The sequence below is a fragment of the Plectropomus leopardus genome, chromosome 6, assembly GCF_026936395.1.
Source record: "Plectropomus leopardus strain MGB_pleo_1.0 chromosome 6, ASM2693639v1, whole genome shotgun sequence".
NCBI lineage: Eukaryota > Metazoa > Chordata > Actinopteri > Perciformes > Serranidae > Plectropomus > Plectropomus leopardus.
The window spans coordinates 33,359,952-33,378,172 of record NC_142181.1 but is presented as its reverse complement, the minus strand read 5'-3'; the positions used below and the strand labels follow the sequence as shown (position 1 = coordinate 33,378,172).

The following is an 18,221-nucleotide window of genomic DNA, read 5'->3' as shown; positions in this document are numbered from 1 at the left end:
GCCACTTCCTTGTGACTTTCACGTGTTTAAAATGACATATCCACTACAAGATCACCTGTTTTAGACCTTTGCCTGAAACATAGGGACATTGTTTTATCATATTATGTAAATGTTATATGTATATGAATGAAATAATATAGATGGAAGGATCTGGCTAATTCATCCATTAGCTGAGGTGGTATCGATTAGCGTCATGGCCAGAAGAGGAATGATTTCAGCAATCAATAACTCTTTGATTGTACACATGTGCATTAAAGTGTTGTATTAAGATAGACTTGACATTTTTGTAGCCTAAGATCTGAAATTAACATTATCCAAATTTGTGGGGGTTTTTCCCTCTAAACTTAATGGAGCAGCGTTTAGGATTTAGTGGCGTCTAGCGGAGAAGATTGCGGATTGTGAAACCAGCTGAAACTTCTCCAAAGTGCCAAGTGTCAAGTCCTGGTTAGAACTCCTTCAGCGTTCATGTTTAGGAGGTTTTTATCTGGAGCCAAATGATCTGCAGAGGTCTCTTCATCTCCTAAACAAACAGACCGGTGATTTAACCCTTCGAAACTTGAGCAAATTGTTTTGATTTCTTTCATAAATATTGGCAACAAGCTACTTAGCAAGACATGGCACAAAAAATAGCAAAAATTATAGTGAGAAAGTTACAAGATAATAACCTGAAGATGAGAAAATAAAAGTCAAAAACAAACCAGAAAATGACCTAGAAGAAGTGCTGAAAATAGATAAATATATATGTAATTATTTATATATATTATATTTTTTTCTGAAACATTTAAATTATATCATAGATATATAATAATAATAATAATAATAATATAGTTATAAATATGGTTTTCTGGACATCTTTCTTATTTTTGTGAATATTTCCTAATAATCCTCCCTTCTTCTTTAAAACAATTTATTTGGTAAGATTTCTTGCAAATTGTGCAACATTTCTTGGCAAGTTGGCCATCTGTTTTCAAAAGAAATCAAACCTATTTGCTCAGTTTTCAAAGGCTCATTTAGCTTGTAAAAGGCAGCTGAACACAGCACAAAAAAACTGATGCTGATCCAGGTTTCAGAGGGTTAAACAGATAAAAAACATTGAATCAAGCTGTTTCACGTTAAGAATGTTTTTTCTGACACTGCTCATGGCGTAGGGGCTGCTAACTACAAAGGCCAATATGAAAATGCAAATGGCCCTATCAAGAGCCAGTGTTTGGTTTGTCCATTCTGGGCTTCTGTAGAAACATGGGGGTTTGCAATGCAGCAGACTCCAACAATTCTTATTTTCAGGTGATTATACATCAAAGAAAACATACTTATTATTCATATTCCATTTCTGCCAGTATATCTCCAAAATCCTTCACACTGGACCTTTAAAAGTCAGCTAAAGTTTTGTGTCATAATTGTGAAAATGGTGTTTTATTTTTGAAAATCACTGCCCGAGATAGAACATTTCATAAACATGATGATTTCATTTGAATTGATTTCATTTTGTTGTGTAAAATGGCAAGAATGTGTTGCATGAAAACACACATAGTGAATACAATCATGCTGATTTTTGCAGAACTGTTGGGACCTTGTGTAGGGACAGTTAGTGCCTTGTTTTTTTTTTTGTTTGTTTTTTTTAGGGTCAGGCTCATGAGCAAAGAGTTATGGGAGTTTCAAATTCATCACACAGCTATTTGTTGCCATTAAATTTTGCCGAATAACTCAGACGCAGATGATGCTACTGCAAAATGCAAAGTGGACACCTGCTGCCAAAGCTTTGGGGAAACAGCCTAATAGCATCAAATAAATAATCCAAATACTGAATGTATTATGTACCAAACTGCATTTTGTAAGAGAAGAGGTACAATAACACTTGTTTTGTAAACAGTTTAAAATAGCTGCTGAACTGGTGCAAACCTGCTGATCACAAGCCTAAACTTTTGGCTTGTAGGCAAATCAGCACCATGACCTGCTGACTATCAATACACACAGACAGACAGATAAAACAGCGCTCATTGTGACATCTTTTACTCAAAACAACATGTTATGTAACGTGTTTAGACATGTGTTTACATATGTCACCATCTGTTTGTGCAGACAATGAAATGTTATATATTGAACTTGGCTGAAATTTAACTCAATTGACACATGATATTGATGCTAACTTGTTTGTATCTTTACATATCATTGGAAAAAGCTCACAGAATCCAGCTTAGTATTCTAAATAAGATATATACATTAATTTGCAGGCAAGGTGGTTTCCAGTACTACTCAGAAAATTTCACTTTCTCAAAGGCAGAAGACATCGCCTGGTTCCCTTTTGAATAAAAAGTGAGCGTCTCTCCCTGGTGAGATCAGTGAAGGAACTCTGCCGTCCACAGAGAGTTAAGCACTTCATTTGCTGAGTCAGAGCAGCTGCCTGCCTGAAGCACCGTGATAACAGAGCTTTGTACTGCATGGTAGAAAAAACAGGCCTATGGGCAGCAGACTGCCCCGGCCGCACCATTTACAAGGCATGAGTCAGCCGGCCTTTTACATAAACACCACAAACAAGACAGCATTTACTTCTGGGAGAAACTAACGGAGCGTGCTGAGGGTGTTACTGTGCCTAGCAAACCCTGTGTGTGAAAAAGAGGCAGTTTACATCCAGATGTAAGCTCCCTGTGAACTGGAATTTAAGTTTGATTAAGCTAAAGGAATAGTTAAACACTCTGGAAGTGAGCTTCTTTATTTTGTTGCTTAGAGTTAGATGAGAAGATCAATACCACTCTAATGTCTGCTGCTCAGAGTTAGGTCTCAAGGGTTTTAGGTTTGAACGTTTCCACTGGTTGATATTCTGTGTATCATTTTGTAACATGCATTGTCTATATTGTAATTTTATTATGTTGGTCTATTTTGCAGACACAGCATCTATTGCAAATCTGTCCATCCAAGGAGAGGGATTCCTACTCAGTTGCTCATCCTCTTCAATTTTTTCCCCCAGGTAGAAGTTTTTTGGGGGAGTTTTCCTTATTTGCTGTGAGGATCTAGGGACAGAGGCTGTTGTATATTGTACCAACTGCCTTGACTTAAAGGGACAGTTCACCCAAAAAACCAAATACATATTTTTTCCTCTTATCAGTGGTGCTATTTCTCAATCTTGATTATTTTGGTGTGAGTTACTGAGTGTTGGTAGATATCCGATATAGAGATGCCTGTGTTCTGTACAATATAGTGGAACCAGATGGCACTCAGCTCATGGTGCTTGAAGCACCAAAAAATACATTTTACAAAGTCAATGTCTCTTTCCTAGAAATCATAACCCAGTTACTTGTTGAGAGAAGTTTCATCTAGGAACTATTTTCTGTCTACTGAACTACACCCACCATTGAATCACAGCTCAGCAGGAAGAGTGCATCTACTCACAGTCGAGAAGTTAAAGCTTGTGATGGCATGAGATACATTAATGGCATTGTCTTCGGCTGAGCTGTTACATTAGCAAATCTAAGTAAGCTAGGTAGATGTATGCTTCCTTCTACGTGGTGATACGGTTTGGGGGTGTAGTTCAGCGGAAAGAAAATAGTTCCTACATGAAACACAACGACCTTTAAGTTTGACATCATTTTCTTTTGGTCATTTTGTGTCTCTTTGTGTCTCTTTGTAGTTGTTTTGCTCCTTATTCATAGCTATTCTGTGTCTCTTGTTAGGTTTTTTGCATCTCTTTGTGGTCATTTTGTGTTTGCGTTCATTTTGAGTCTCTCCCTCATAAGTATGCGTCCCATTCAGTAATCCATCCATGGGATCTTTTTACAAGACAAGCAAGAAGATATAACTCTTTCTGGTTATCTCTGTCAAAACAGAAGAGCAATAGCTACATAATTTATGGAAATGTGTTAAATAAACACTCTTTATTGAGCAGCAGCAGGATTATTTTTCACTTCAGTGGGATAGAAAAGGTCCTCAAAACAGAATTACTGCCAGCGTCTGGCTGAAGCCCACATCTTCACAAACTGTATTGCCATTTTGTATCTCTTCAGGGAAATTTTGTATCTCCTTGGCATAATTCTGTGTCTCTTTTTGTCATTTGATTTGTCCTGGCTGTCATTCAGTGTCTCTTTGTGGTTGTTTTGCCCCCTTTATAGTTAGTTTTATATCAGTTTTGGTTGTTGTGTGCCTCTTTGTATTAATTTGGTATCTCTTTCTGGTTGTTTTTATATCTTTTGGGGGTAATTCTGCCTCTCTTTTGGTCATTTTGTGTCTCTTTGTAGTCATCGTACAGTATGTGTCTTTGTGGTTGTTTTGCCCCTTTTGTAATTATTTTGTGTTTCTGTTATGTAATTGTGTCTCTTTTGGGTGTCCTGGGTCTCTGTATTAATTTGGTATGTCTTTGAGGTAATTTTGTCTTTGTTTTGGTCATTTGTTGTCTCTTTGTAGTCATTCGGTGTCTTTGGGTTTTCTTGCCCCTTTTGTAATTGTTTTGTGTTTCTTATATGGAATTCTGTGGGGGGTTTTTTTTGGTTGCTGTGTCTCTGTAGTAATTTGGTATTTCTTTGTGGTTGTTTTGTATCTCTTTGTGGTAATTTTGTCTTTCTTTTGGTAATTTTATGTCTCTTTGTGGTTATTGTGTGTCTCTTTATGTCTTTTTGTGGTTGTTTTGCTTCTTTTTGCAGTCATTTTGTTTCTTTGACATAATTGTGTGTCTCTTTTGGCCATTGTGTTGTCTTTTGTGACTCTTTGTGCTTGCTTATATCTCTTTTGGTCATTTTGTGCCTCTTTATAGTAATTTTTGATTCTTTTGGTCATTCTGTGCCTTTTTGTAGTCATTATGTGTCTCTTTGTGGTCGTTTTTCCCCTTTTGTAGTTTTTTAAGGTAATTTTGCATCCCTTTTGGCATTTTTGTGTCTGTTTGTAGTAATTTTGTTTGTCTTTGGGATAATCCTGTCTCTCTTTAGATCATTTGTTTCTTTTAAGTAATTTTGTGTCTCCTAATCTCTTTGTGGTTGTTTTGTCCATTTTGTAGTTATTTTGTGTATCTTTGAGGTAATGCATCTCTTTTTGTCAATGTGTGTCTCTTTGTAGTAATTTTTTGTCTTTGTAGTAATAATGTTATATCTGTTTCTGATTATTTTTGCCCCTTTGGTGGTTACTTTGTGTCTTTTTACAGTTCCTTTTCATCTCTGTAATTTGAGCGACTGTTTGCAGTTGAAGGCAAGGCGGGCCCCTGAGTCTGTACCCATTAGGCCATTTCACTAATTATCCATGGGCTCTTACAAGATGAGCAAGGAGTTATGTCTCTTTCTGATTATCTCTGCCCAAACTCAAAAGCAAGAACTACATCATTTGGGCCAATTTGTGAAATAAATATTATTTATTGAGCGGCAGAAGCATTACATTTAATCTCAGTGCAGAAAATGACTTTATAACAGTGTTAAGTTTCCTCAATCAGCTCTACAACGGAAGCTTGTCACACATGAATACACACACTTGGAAACTTTTTCCAGGATCCAGGATGCACTTCCAGGACTCTTTTCTGAACACACCCTGCAATTTCAACAGTGGGAGGAGGATGCGTTGAACAGGAGGGTTCAAGTTCAATTAGGACAGCCCCCAAAAAACAGTTCCTACACAGAGAGGAAAAGGAAGGAGAGCGGCCACACAGACAGAGAGGGAAGCCCCAGCGTGCCGCTCCACTGATGGTAATCCCGGAGTCAAAGCAGACATGCACTCCGTGAGCAGGTCGTGGCTGCTGCTTACAGGCTTCATCCTGTTTTATGTCATCTACCTGCTTTTCGGGGCGCTGGTTTTCTCCAGCATCGAGCGGCCGGTGGAGGACAAGCTGCGACATGACATGGAAGCCCTGAAGCAGGAGTTTCTAAACCAGAGCTGCGTCAACAGCGCGTCGCTCGAGCACTTTCTGGCCAAAGTATTGAAGGCCAACAAGTACGGTGTCTCCGTCCTCAGAAATGTCTCCTTCACGTCAAATTGGGACCTGGCATCCTCCATGTTCTTCGCAAACACTCTGGTCACCACTGTCGGTGAGTAATCTACACCAAAAGTTTTCAGCGTAAAGTCACCTGGTGGCGTCTTTGCGCAGGACGCAAACTCATAAAAAAGAAATTAAAACTCCATGTAAATGTCATCGTATAATAATACACATTACAGCGACAAAGTGCCATAAACTATGAACAAAACAAAAACACCATCAGTCCGATGCAGGGACTTTATCTTTGGAGATAAAACACTACAAAAGTCTAATATGGTAATAAGTTTATGGCGTTATTTTGCCACGTGTCATGGATGTGACAGGTTGCAGCTGTGTGCCTTTCAGTTTAAGTCAGTTAAGATTTAAACACATACCTCAGATAACAAATAACTAACGGGAGGAAAATAGGTTTCCGTCAGACTTATAAATGAGTACATCATTTCCTGTTCATTGTCCTGAAAACAAATGCAGAGGAGTTCTCTCTCTTGATCAGAGCAAATGTGCAGGGGTTTCATGGCGCTTTTTATTGTCGAACTATAAGGCCTGGGGCAGATAAACTGAATGATTATAAGTTCAATGACAGTTATTTGGAATATAATGAACTTAAACAAAACTTTAATGAAATGCCTTTAGCAAATGTTTGATCAAAACTGAAACTTCCAACATTATGTACAGCAAGTTCCCTGCAACTTTTTTTTTTATTAAGTTCAGTAAAAATTTAAATAAAAAATGAGTGAGTATAAATAGCTTCTTTAGGTTTTAAAAGTAAGTTCCCCCTATCCTGACATTGTCTTTGCAAGTTTTGCTGACTGTGTTCCTTGATGTTGGTTGAGTGTAATATGCACACTTTTTCAATAATTAATTTTATCAGTGAACATAGAGATTATTGGCAAAATGCCAATAATCGGCCAGGCCAATAATCTGTCTACCCCTTATCTGAACACTCACTGTACAGTATGTAGTTGGCTGACCTGGATGGGACAGGAAGTACAACTGAGTGAGAGCAGGTTGTCTTACATCACTGAGGTTTTTTGTGGGACCTGACAGTTCATCTAGAGCAGTCATTTTTAGGTGTCCCTGAACTATTCACACACCTGCACAACCACACACTTACCCAGTGAGCAATTTTTGGCTCTAAAAACGTTCTGAGAATGGTACAATGCAATGTTTTAGTAATGTTTTCAGCAGCAAGAATGTTCTTCTTAAAGTTAGGGTAGCTTTTTTTATTGTTAACATATAGATATAGAGACTTTATTGTCCACCTCAGTGGAAATTTGTCTTTGACTTGACTCAGACGCAGCAAAGATACATACAAAATAAAACAGTGCAACATTAAAAACACACAAATGTACAATACATAATAGATACAATAGGGCAAACAGGCAGGTAGGAGCAATAAATTAGGCTTGGGCTGCAGGCTTTAAATTTATAACCGAAAGTCTGCTTTAAAAACAGGGGAACGACATTTGAAAGATTTGGGTGATTATCAGGCAGGGAGAGCGTGATTAGTGTGACAGCATAATTAAACACAATATAATGTTGAATTGTACAAAATGTTAGATCCAGCATTTCTCTCAAGCCCTCAAACTTTATGAAAAAGCACTAAAACAAATTTAAGTTGCTATGTAGTTTACTTTATTAACACAGTGCTTCGAACCATGGAGATGTTTGACATCTTGACAGCTTGGATAACCAAACTTTGTCTGCAGTTGTTGCACCAAAAGCCTATGGGTCAGTGTTAAGAGTAAATTATTTTTTTAAAATAAATAATTGTGTTTTTCTTTCTGTTGTCTATTTGTGATACAGTTTATTATTAAATTGACCAGAAGGACTTTCATTTTGTCTCACGTAAAAATGCTAATTTATTTTTCAGAGTCTTATCCATACCTAATTGGGAACATAATAAAACTCCTCATATGAGAAAGTTTGTTCTGCATGCACGCTGTGTTAAAACAACACCCTGCTTGACATTTAATTACACCCATCAATATGTCGGAACCGCCCAGTACAGCAACAGCAGTGTCGCTGCAGACCAGTTGGTGTCTGAGAAGTTCACATTCTTTTTCTCTTTTACCAGCTGGTCTTTAGTTGATATTGTAGCCATGGTTTTATTTGTCATCTTAAAAGTCACAATGAAACAATATTCTGTGCCTTTGATTAAATGTATTTCCTGTTGAAACAGGATGTTGGAGCAAAACATAAGGCGATGCCAGTGCAGCATGTTTGCTTGTCAGGAAGGAAAAGAGAGTTTTTTTGGTGCGTGTGTGTTGTGTGGGTTTTTTTGTGAAGTGGTGATTTTAGCTGCAGAATCACCTGCAAAAACTAATATAGCAGTGCTTTGGCTAGAAAAACATGCCAGACATGAAGGTAATAAACTTCTGACCAGCGGCAAAAACAAAAAGTTGTTTGACATCAACATGTTGCAGAGGATACTGAAAACTGTGCTTCATTTAGTCACATTTTTTTGATTTGTCCAATGTTTAAGACTTTCTTTTTTTATACTTTATTTTTTCCCATAATTTTTTTAATACAGATTATCTGCTTTACAGTTTGCAGTTCATTACAAAGAACATTTCAATCAAAGTCAAAATATATATTAAAAAACAGATAACTAATATATCTGCATGTTTTAGACTTTCTAGGAAGAAATAAGACATGGAGAGCCTCTTTCGTTGAATACATAATATATCTGGTAAAATGGAAACAAAAAATATAAATATTTGACTCAAATTTTAAGGATTTTATCTTTGAAACTCATCACTTAATCATGGTTACAGCACATTGTCAGATTTTGGTAATATCAGTCATACAGATGTCTGTCTAGATGGCACTCAGTTGTGGTGCTCAAAGCAGCAAAAATACATTTTAAAAACTCAATAGCATCATTTCCTTGCTGAAATGACCCGGGTACTGAAGATAATCCACAGACCTTGTTGTGAGCGGTTTCATTTTGGAACTATTTGTTTTCTACCAAACTGCATCCGTCAACCTTATCACCACACAGAAGGAAGCGTGCATTTACTCACCCTGCACTATTAGGCTTGCTAATATTACAGCTCAGCCGAGGAGGACGCCATTAATTTTAACATGTGCATGAGCAGATGCATGCTTCCTTCTTCGCAGTGATACGGTTTGCGGGTGTCATTTGGTCGACAGAAAATAGTTCCTACATGAAACTGGTCACGGCAAGGTCTTTGGATTATCTCGAGTAACCGGGGTCATGATTTTTGGAAAGAGATATTGCTTTTTAGTTTTTTCAAATGTATTTTTTATTGATTTGAGCACCACAAGCTGAGTGCCAAACTACCACAACTCAGAACCAGAATACTGCAGCATCATTGTGGTAACATTACGTAAGCTCCTGGAGGCTGTTATTGAAAGCGTCTGTGCCATTTTAACAAACTACTATGAAAGCACATGGTGGCATTCACAGGCATGCTGACCCTCACATGGGACATGCAAACTCATGCATGAAGCAGAACAGAGTTGACCTTTGTTTTCAGGAAGAGTGCTCAATGTGATGTATGAATGTCTTTCACAATACTGCATGTGTTTCCTTACATGACACTTCCTTAATGTTATCATAGACGTGTTGATATGTTTGGTTTAGTTGCCAAAGAGATAAAGAACATAAGCAGTCAGATGAGCAGCAGGTTTAGAACAATCTAGCAGAGGTAAAACCAGATGAGAACACATACAAAATGTCATTTATATGTCATAATGATCCTTCTTTTTTTGCATAGAATAACTGCTCGTCTACTATAGGTTTGTTACATCAAAGTGGAACCAGAGAGTTCTGCAAAATAGATTGTGGAAGTTTAGTATAGACAGATTGGGAAGTCATTTTAACATTTGCCTGTTTAGATGTTTAGTGAAATTGAGTGTTTTTTTACAACTTCTCTTATCATCTCGCAGGTGGGAGGTGAGACAAGATAAGAGAGCCACAAAATAAACAAAAAGCAATATAAAATGAACACATAAAGACACAGAATGACCTCAAAGATGGCGTAAAACTGTAGAAATAGCGTCATTATGAATTTAAGGGTGCCCTAGGGCGTTTTTGTAGTACAACAATGTCAATATATTACACTCATTTTAAAGATTATGTGCGTAATTAATTCCTAACAAACATGTTTAATGCCTTTCTTTCCTTTTTAGAAGTTTTTATTTTTAAATGTTTAAAAGTCTGCATTGTTTCTGTCCATGTTTGCTGGCGTGCAGTCTTTCTTTTCTTCCCCCCATACTTGTGAACACGCTCCTTAGTTCTACTAGTGGTCAATAACCTTTAAGACTGGCCTGATTCATTTATTGGTTCAATTTAAAGGCATGGGACAGATATTTTCTCCACAGACGTGAAAAGAGCAGCAGAAAGTCCAATCACAACACGAGACCATAAAAATCTCTACTGAACACAAAAACATTTACTCTCTGTCTGACCAGGTTACATGTTTCTAAAGTAGCCTCCAGATAGAAACTAACATTCAGTCATGTTTCATGTAGGCTTTAAATGGAGCCTTATTGATCTACAGTTGCAATGCAGCTGACGAGAAAATGAAAATAAAATGTTAATTTTGTCTTCAGTATATAAAGGCTAATAATTAGTGAGAATTGAAATGGAAATCAGCCTGTAAAATGATTTTGTTGCCAAACTAAAGGTGAACGAGAGAACTGATCTGAGCATCATTATGTGGCATTCCTCTAAATTTATGTGTTGGATAGACAATGGGCCTCTTTTACCAATATCCTCCAAAGTTTTATTTGAATTTATTCCTAAGGAAGGTAAGAAGAAAAGTCTACATCTGATTAATTGAAAGCATGTGTCCGTTTTACCTAGTTAGCATAGATAAACGCCCCGCTAATCTACCTAAAAGGACATGAGCCTGCAGGGCCGTGTACTCAAACAAAGAGTGAAGAAGAGGAAAAATTCCCAAATGAATGTCCCCCCCCCCCCCCCCCCCCCCCACACACACACACACACACACACACACACACACAAAAAAAAATAAGAAACTTTTGTTCTGAAGTGAAGGTGCTTCTGCAGAAAGTGAATGCCAAACCAGCTGTCATATTTTGTAGTGTCAGGAGTAGATATCAAATAGCACAAAAAGATGCATGGGATGCTAAAAATATTTGTAATTAACCACCTGACTCTCAAACCACAATGACAAACTTGTCGAGAAATGTCCCAAGACATTAACAAGAAACAAAAAATATTATTATTATTAGATTATTAGATCTATTAGAAATTTATCTGAAAATTTATTTATTTATTAGAAAATTTTCCCCAAAAAATAGGGAAAATAAATGCTATATTTATAGTTTCTATTTCTATTTCTATTTAAAATGATGTTACAGAAAAAATGTGATTAAAAAAGATCCCAAATAAATACTTTTTTAACATTTTATTTTTTCTTTGTTTTTTTTTTTTTAGATTATTTTATTTTTGTTTGTTTGTTTTTTGACTTATTTTCTCATAACTTTTTAGAACTTTTTTTGCTCATTTTTGGGCCATGCCTTATTAAGTTGCTCATTGCCTTCTCTCCATTTTTTGAATAGAAATAAAGCCAACAAGCTTTTAAGTTTTAAAGGGTTAAACTCCTTAAAATTTAATACCACTTGGCATCCCAATCCAATTCTTTCAGCAATTAAAGTGACCTCCTGAATTTGGTGTAAGGACAGATGTGAAGTCTCAGGCCAACATTTATATATCAGTATGTTTCTGAAGCATGACCTCAACTTTGCCTCAACCCTGCACAAAGAGAGACTGTGTGATCTCCCCAGACATGAGTCTCAAGGTCCACAGCACCAGTGATAATACTATCAGTCGCTGTCAACAAAAACATTTTGCACAATTCTTCTCACCCATCCCATGTTTCTGGAGTTAAACATCAAGTCATATGATTTGAGATCCATCTAACCATGTGTGTTGGTCTCAGATCCTGAGTGTTGGTAATGATGGATAATAACCTGCATGCTGACTTTGACAAAGAAAGTTTTGTACTGATCTCATGAAGTCCCTCTGTTCTCCGGCTTGGATGACCGTCAGGTCGCACCATTTAAACACATCACCCAAACCATCCTGTGATTACCAAAGCTTCATTGCATTACTGAAGATGTAATAACGTTAATTTTTAAAGCTCTTACTCTGTAACTGGAAATTTCCACCAAGAGTAACGTTATTATCCCAGCATGCTGTATATCCAGGATAGCTCCAGTAAGATTCAGTATCTTTTTATTCTGTTTAACAACTGAAAAATATGTTTCACATGGCTACAGTGCATACAAATACATGTCCCACAACCATAGATGTAGATTTGTGAGGAGGGGAATGTCCCCCTTGATTTTTAGCACACTTTCATTTTATTTATTTTATTTAACCGTTATTTCACCAGATAAACCTCTTGAGATTAAAAATCTCTTTTTCAAGAGTGTCCTGGCCAAGACAGGCAGCAACAACAGTTATAGACAGACAACATAAAACAAAAATGAAAAATCAAAACATACAACTCCAAAACGAACAACATAAAACACAAAAAGAACTCAAAATAAAGTTACCACGGAGGACTAAAAAGGATGTTAATATATGCTATAAGTAAACTATATAAAAGAGGCAATTAAAGATTTGAACCCTCTAACAAAAACATTAAAGTAGCAAGTGACTTTGACTTTAAAAGACATTTCCACCATAAATTGACACAGAAAAGGCACTGATTGGTTCATCAAAATTCAACTTAATGCAGGAAATGGAAGTGTTTGATGCCCCTCTCACCCTCCATTACATATGTGTGCCCTCTATAATGTTAAATGACATCTACAACCTTATGCACAACTGTTATTTCCTGCTGTGGATGCTATTAAAAAACTTATGCTTCAAGACAAAATCAGATGCACTCTGCACAAAGGAACAGCTGTATTTCATTGCTGTACTAACTGCCGCTCTTCTATTGTGTGCTGTAAAATAATAACTTGTGCAGCTCAAGCTGTTTTCAGGCTTCTGTGTAGTAGTTTGTGATCTTACACAGTGATAAATTGGATGGAACCAACCATTTCAGAGGACTTAAAGCTAACACAACCTGAATTTCTGTATCATTTGCACATTAAATGATGTTATATGATCTTATTGTGCAAAAAACACTTGCAGGATTTTTTTTAGCTGCACTGCCTCCCTGTCTGTTCTTATCAACTGACTCTGCTCAGCACTGTGTGGATTAATGTGGAAGTTTTAGGTGTGAGAGTGGATTGTACTTTTTGTATTGGTTCTTTACTGTGGCTGCATTGTTTTCATTAAATTTTATAGTGTGTTGTTACGGTACATCCCTTTTCATTTATGTGACAGAAAAAGCTGAGCCGCGATCTGGCCCAGGCAGAAGCTCGTTTCTGTTACAATAGTTTCATTGCTGCCTGGTAGAGGATGTCTCCCTGTGGGCACCTTTGTCACATATTCAATGAGTGCTTTGTGCTGTGAGCCAGGGTTTTATTTTCTTCCTCCCAGCATTAGTTCCCCGATACTGACCAGTTGCTGTTTCTCAGCTCTTTTGAACAGAAACGTCGGCTGCAGCCGAACTTCAAGCGCCAATCATGTGCTACTGTTATCACTCATCTCACAGGTGCAGTAGCTTTACCTGTAATACCACTTCTGGTTCTGTAACAATCTATATGATCAGTGCAAACATTTAGAGGAAGCGTTTCACCTGAAGTTCTCTTGCTGTGCAGTCATCTGCAGCTTAAAGATGAAATTATGGAAACATATTTTCATGCACCACTCTTTGCATCCAGCCTGCTAATAGTTTTGTTGTTTTATTGACAGGTTTTGAGACATAGGTCTTAGGTTTGGGCGGTATGTAAATTTCATACCTTCCTAAAATTTCACTGGGGTATATTGTATATGATGGTGTGTGGCCCCAATGGTGAGTGAGCTACTTACTTACAGCTTTTCAGACTAATGAATACACAGTAGAACCCTCAAAATGTTACGAAAAGTGATATTGTCACACCTAGAGAGAAATACAACTGTACACCTTAAATTCAATGTTCTCTCGGTCTCAGAGGACTGACAAGGCTAATTGTCCCATTAATTTATCATAAAATACACTTCATTTAAACATGACAAAAACAAAATAAAACTCACCCAACCGTCTTGGTTACTCTTGCTTGTAATCAAAAATAAACCCATCATTCACCAAGTTACATGTAAAAAACATGCCTGTTGCTGGTCACCGGCTGTTTACAGTCCTATAACTTCTCCCTGCTCCACTAGGTCTTGCATTGTCTTTCTCTTTAATTTCTTGTTCCACTGAGACCACTGGTGGTATGTGCTGTGCACTACGTACAGTGATTTCTATTTATAACAGTATTGGAAATTATACAGTACCTACATGATTTCTGAATAACTTGGAATACTGTGATACCTCCCAAGCTTAATAGGTCTGCGTGATTTTTCACAGTAGAAATTGCTGCTATACTCCATTACAGTCATTCTCTCAGCTGCAAGGACACTGCTACATGTAGCTACATGCTAACATTAGGGAAACATGAAATCTTGTAGGTTTTTCAATGTTCATTTCTCCCTGATTTCAAATCGTATTCCTCATGGAACTTGTCCAGTTGTGAGATTTGGGTTTAGATGTTTTCTTTAATGATTTTTCACAGCAGTAAGTGCCATTATACTCTGTTACAGTTCCCCAGTTGTAATGGTGTTGCACAGAAGCTGTAAGATCTGGAAACACTGACCAATTGATGCAAACTGAGCTTTTTGGGGAGGGGAGCTTAAAGAGAGAGGTGCTAAAGCAGAGTGTCAGACAGAGGGTTATACAGGTATATTCAGGCAAAGAGTATGAGAGAAGAAATGTTTTTTGACCATTAAAGCATGTGAACATTTTCGAGCACAAACCCAAAAATACAAGTATGAACCTCAACATGAGCATAACAGGTCTCCTTTTAGAATAATAATTATAAATGTATTAGTGGTCTACGAATTATCGGCCTGGCTGATTATAGGGGCAAATATTTGGCATTTTGCCAATTATCTCTATCAGCGTTTTCTTTTAATGATCGACGATAAAATTAATTAATTAAAATGGGCAAAGAAAGCCTCAGGATGGGAGGAACTTTGAGTTGTAAAAATGTTCACTTGACTTTCTAAAAAAAAAAAGTTGCTGGGAACTTGCTGTATTTGATTTTGAAAGTTTCAGTTTCGATTAAACATTTGCTAAAGGCATTTAAAGAAAGTTTTATGTTGAAGTTTGTTATACTGTAAATTCTTGATTTAGACAAAGATTTTCATTTTTATTATAAATGCATATGTGTTCAAAATATCAGTCATCGGTCTCATAATTACTAATAAACAGTGTCGGCCCTGAAAAAACAATTTCGGTCGACCCCTAAAATGTATTTACAAATCTTTCTTTCTGCCCCTGCCCAATTTATCCCTGTTGAAATAGTCTTCCTTTCCTCCCTTGTGCCTACCTTCTTCCTCCAACACATCTGTCCTCTTACTCTGTCTTCAGGTTATGGTCACACCACTCCTCTGTCTGACGCTGGAAAAGCTTTCTCCATCCTCTACGCCCTGATAGGAGTCCCCTTCACCATGCTGGTGCTCACCGCCTGCGTCCAGAGGATCATGTACCCTCTGGTCCTCGCTCCCATCAGCGTCCTGCAGCGTGCAGGCATGGAGCCTCGGCCGGCCACCGTTGTTCACTTCGTGTTGCTGCTGGTTGTGGTGGTGTTGTGCTTCTTCGTGGTGCCGGCAGCCGTGTTCAGCGCAGTGGAGCTGTCCTGGACTTTCTTGGATGGGATCTACTTCTGCTTCATCTCGCTGTGCACCATCGGACTGGGAGATTTTGTTCCGGGGACTCAGCCTGGACAGAAGTACAGGCAGCTGTACCAGGTCTCTATCATGGGTGAGTGCAGTTGTTATTATGTACTTCATAGATAGGAATTGCATTTGTCCATCATCCAACTTTAGTGCAGCCAAAATATTATCACACAACACAGTACCATCAGATTAAAGACTAGGGGTTGACAGATTATCCGCCTGGCCAAGAATCAGGGCCAGTATTTGCAAATTTGCAGATTACCTACATTTTATTTAACTGATCACTGATAAAATTAATTGAGGAAAAAGTGTGTATAGCGCTCAACCAACACCAGGGAAGGCAGTCTACAATACATGCAAAAAAAGCATTAGCATGGGAGGAACTTTCACTTTGTAAAATCTCAGGGATCTGTTTTTATTTATTAATTTGTTAATTTTCACTTGATTTTATAAAAAAGTTGCAGAGAAAAAACTTTCAGTTTTGATTAAAGAATTGATAAAGGCATTTAAATAAAGTTTTTTGTTGGAGTTTGTTATATTCCAAATTCTTAATTTTTATTGTAAATGCATATTGGTTTCAAGTATCGGTTATCAGTCTCATTAAGTACTAATAATCTGTATCGGCCCTGAAAAACCAATATTGGTAGACCCCTATTAAAGACCAGAGCGTCCACATTTTGAAAGTTTAACTAAACACTAAATCTTTCACACTGACTTCCATTGAAACTGGCAGAGTAACATCAGCGTGTCAGTATCCTCATACCAGTGGAGTCTATTCTCTTCTGTCTTGTGTACTTTTTTACGCAGTCTTTTTTTTCTGACTGCACAAAATGTGTGATTTTTAAGACAAGCATTGATTTTCTGCTTAAATTTCATCACTTTTTTCATCAAGTTTGCCACTGATGTTGAATTTGTGCAAACTTTAGTCTGAATGTTTTTACAGTCACAGTGCTAGACTCACACACACTTCCTCCTTTTTAAGGCTTGGTCATCTGCAGTATATGTTTGATAAGAAGGTGTTGTCTCATCGTGATCTGAGACACGCTGAAGGAAATATCAGCACCTTTTTACAGAGCAAACATATTAGTCTTAAATGCATACCAATATGTTCATGCGTGAGTCTCACTTACACATGAAATTCACCATCGATGTGTTGAAAACTACTGACAAATGCCAGACGTTACTCACTTTTACTATATTCCTAGTTATGATGCAGTACACACTTAGATGTCAGAAATTACAGGAGATTAATTATTCTTTTTCGTATTTTGTGCCTTAGATATAATGTTACAATGTTAGGTGTCCACATAAATGTGGCAGATGTTTTAAATAATGAGGTAAGCAGATGTAACATTAATCCTGTGGGCAGAAATCTGTTCTTCATACTCTGTTTCCAATGTTTCCCTTGAGGGAATTTTCTCAAATTTGGCACCAAAATAAAGTTGGACTCAATTTTTATTTGATTTTTTTAGGTCAAAGGCCAAGGCCTACCTCAAGAATTCATATGCCAATTATGGAAAACTTTCACACAGATGTCTATTAGGATAAAATGCTGAAGTGATGACATTTTATATCCAAATGGTCAAAAGGTCAACATCATAATGTTCTGCAAAAACACGTAACTGGCTATTATGTTGGTCAGATACTGAATTGGTGACATTAATCTTGAAACTGAGCTGATTGTAGAGATCTTCTGTGTGTAAAGCATCAATTTTTTCACAGACATAGATGTAAACTGTAAGTGCAACTGGACTGGTGCACAGAGGCATACAACCGCAAGTTTTCTCTAAGTGGATACTCAATTTGTTTGTCGTGTGCATGTACAAGAGGACACTGGTGCACGCAGGTGACACCATGCATCGGCCCTGCCAATGGTTTCCCACTTTTCCACTTATTGTCAGGTGGCAGCAATGCGGCAAAAAACAAAGCAATGCACAAGCAAAATCAGGGCAGCAGAAGACTGCCAGCTGCTAAACATTGGTTAAAGCAGTGCAAGATTTAAGATTTTCTTTTAAAAAATCAGCTTCAAAATTTTTAATTAGTAAAGAAAAATTTTGTTAGGCCTCAAGGATACACATACTGCGTTTTGGTGAGTAATACCAAATGTAAACCTGACTTGTTTGTTTGTGAGAAAACTCCACAGGGCACACCACAGGAGCTAAGCAAACACTCAGGGGCTAACTAGACTTAACCTGACCAAACCTGTAAATACAAAGAAAAGATAAGTAACAAAACTGTTCTTTTTTTGTTGGTGCAATTAGTAACTTTTCTGCATGACAAGGTAATATGCACTTGTTTTGCACCTGGCTTTGCTGGAAAATTTGGCAGCCTCCACTTCATCCTACAGGATTGATTATTTATTCAGACAGTTGATCAGTATAAATTGGATCTCATAATTCTCATTAATTTGAACATCAAATATCATCTAAACACAAGTTTAAACCCACACAGTGTCATCATGGT

At 37.3% G+C, this 18,221-nt stretch overlaps 1 protein-coding gene across 1 annotated transcript in view; it reads left to right on the top strand.

The window, feature by feature from the left end:
* The first annotated feature begins 5,601 nt into the window (after positions 1-5,601).
* kcnk6 (potassium channel, subfamily K, member 6) overlaps positions 5,602-18,221 on the top strand; it is a 28,155-nt gene continuing 15,535 nt past the window's right edge. Inside the window, exons 1-2 of the mRNA XM_042486262.2 lie at positions 5,602-5,996; positions 15,451-15,843. Coding sequence (XP_042342196.1) covers positions 5,681-5,996; positions 15,451-15,843 — 709 coding nt within the window. The 5' untranslated portion in view covers positions 5,602-5,680. The remainder of the gene's footprint in view (positions 5,997-15,450; positions 15,844-18,221) is intronic.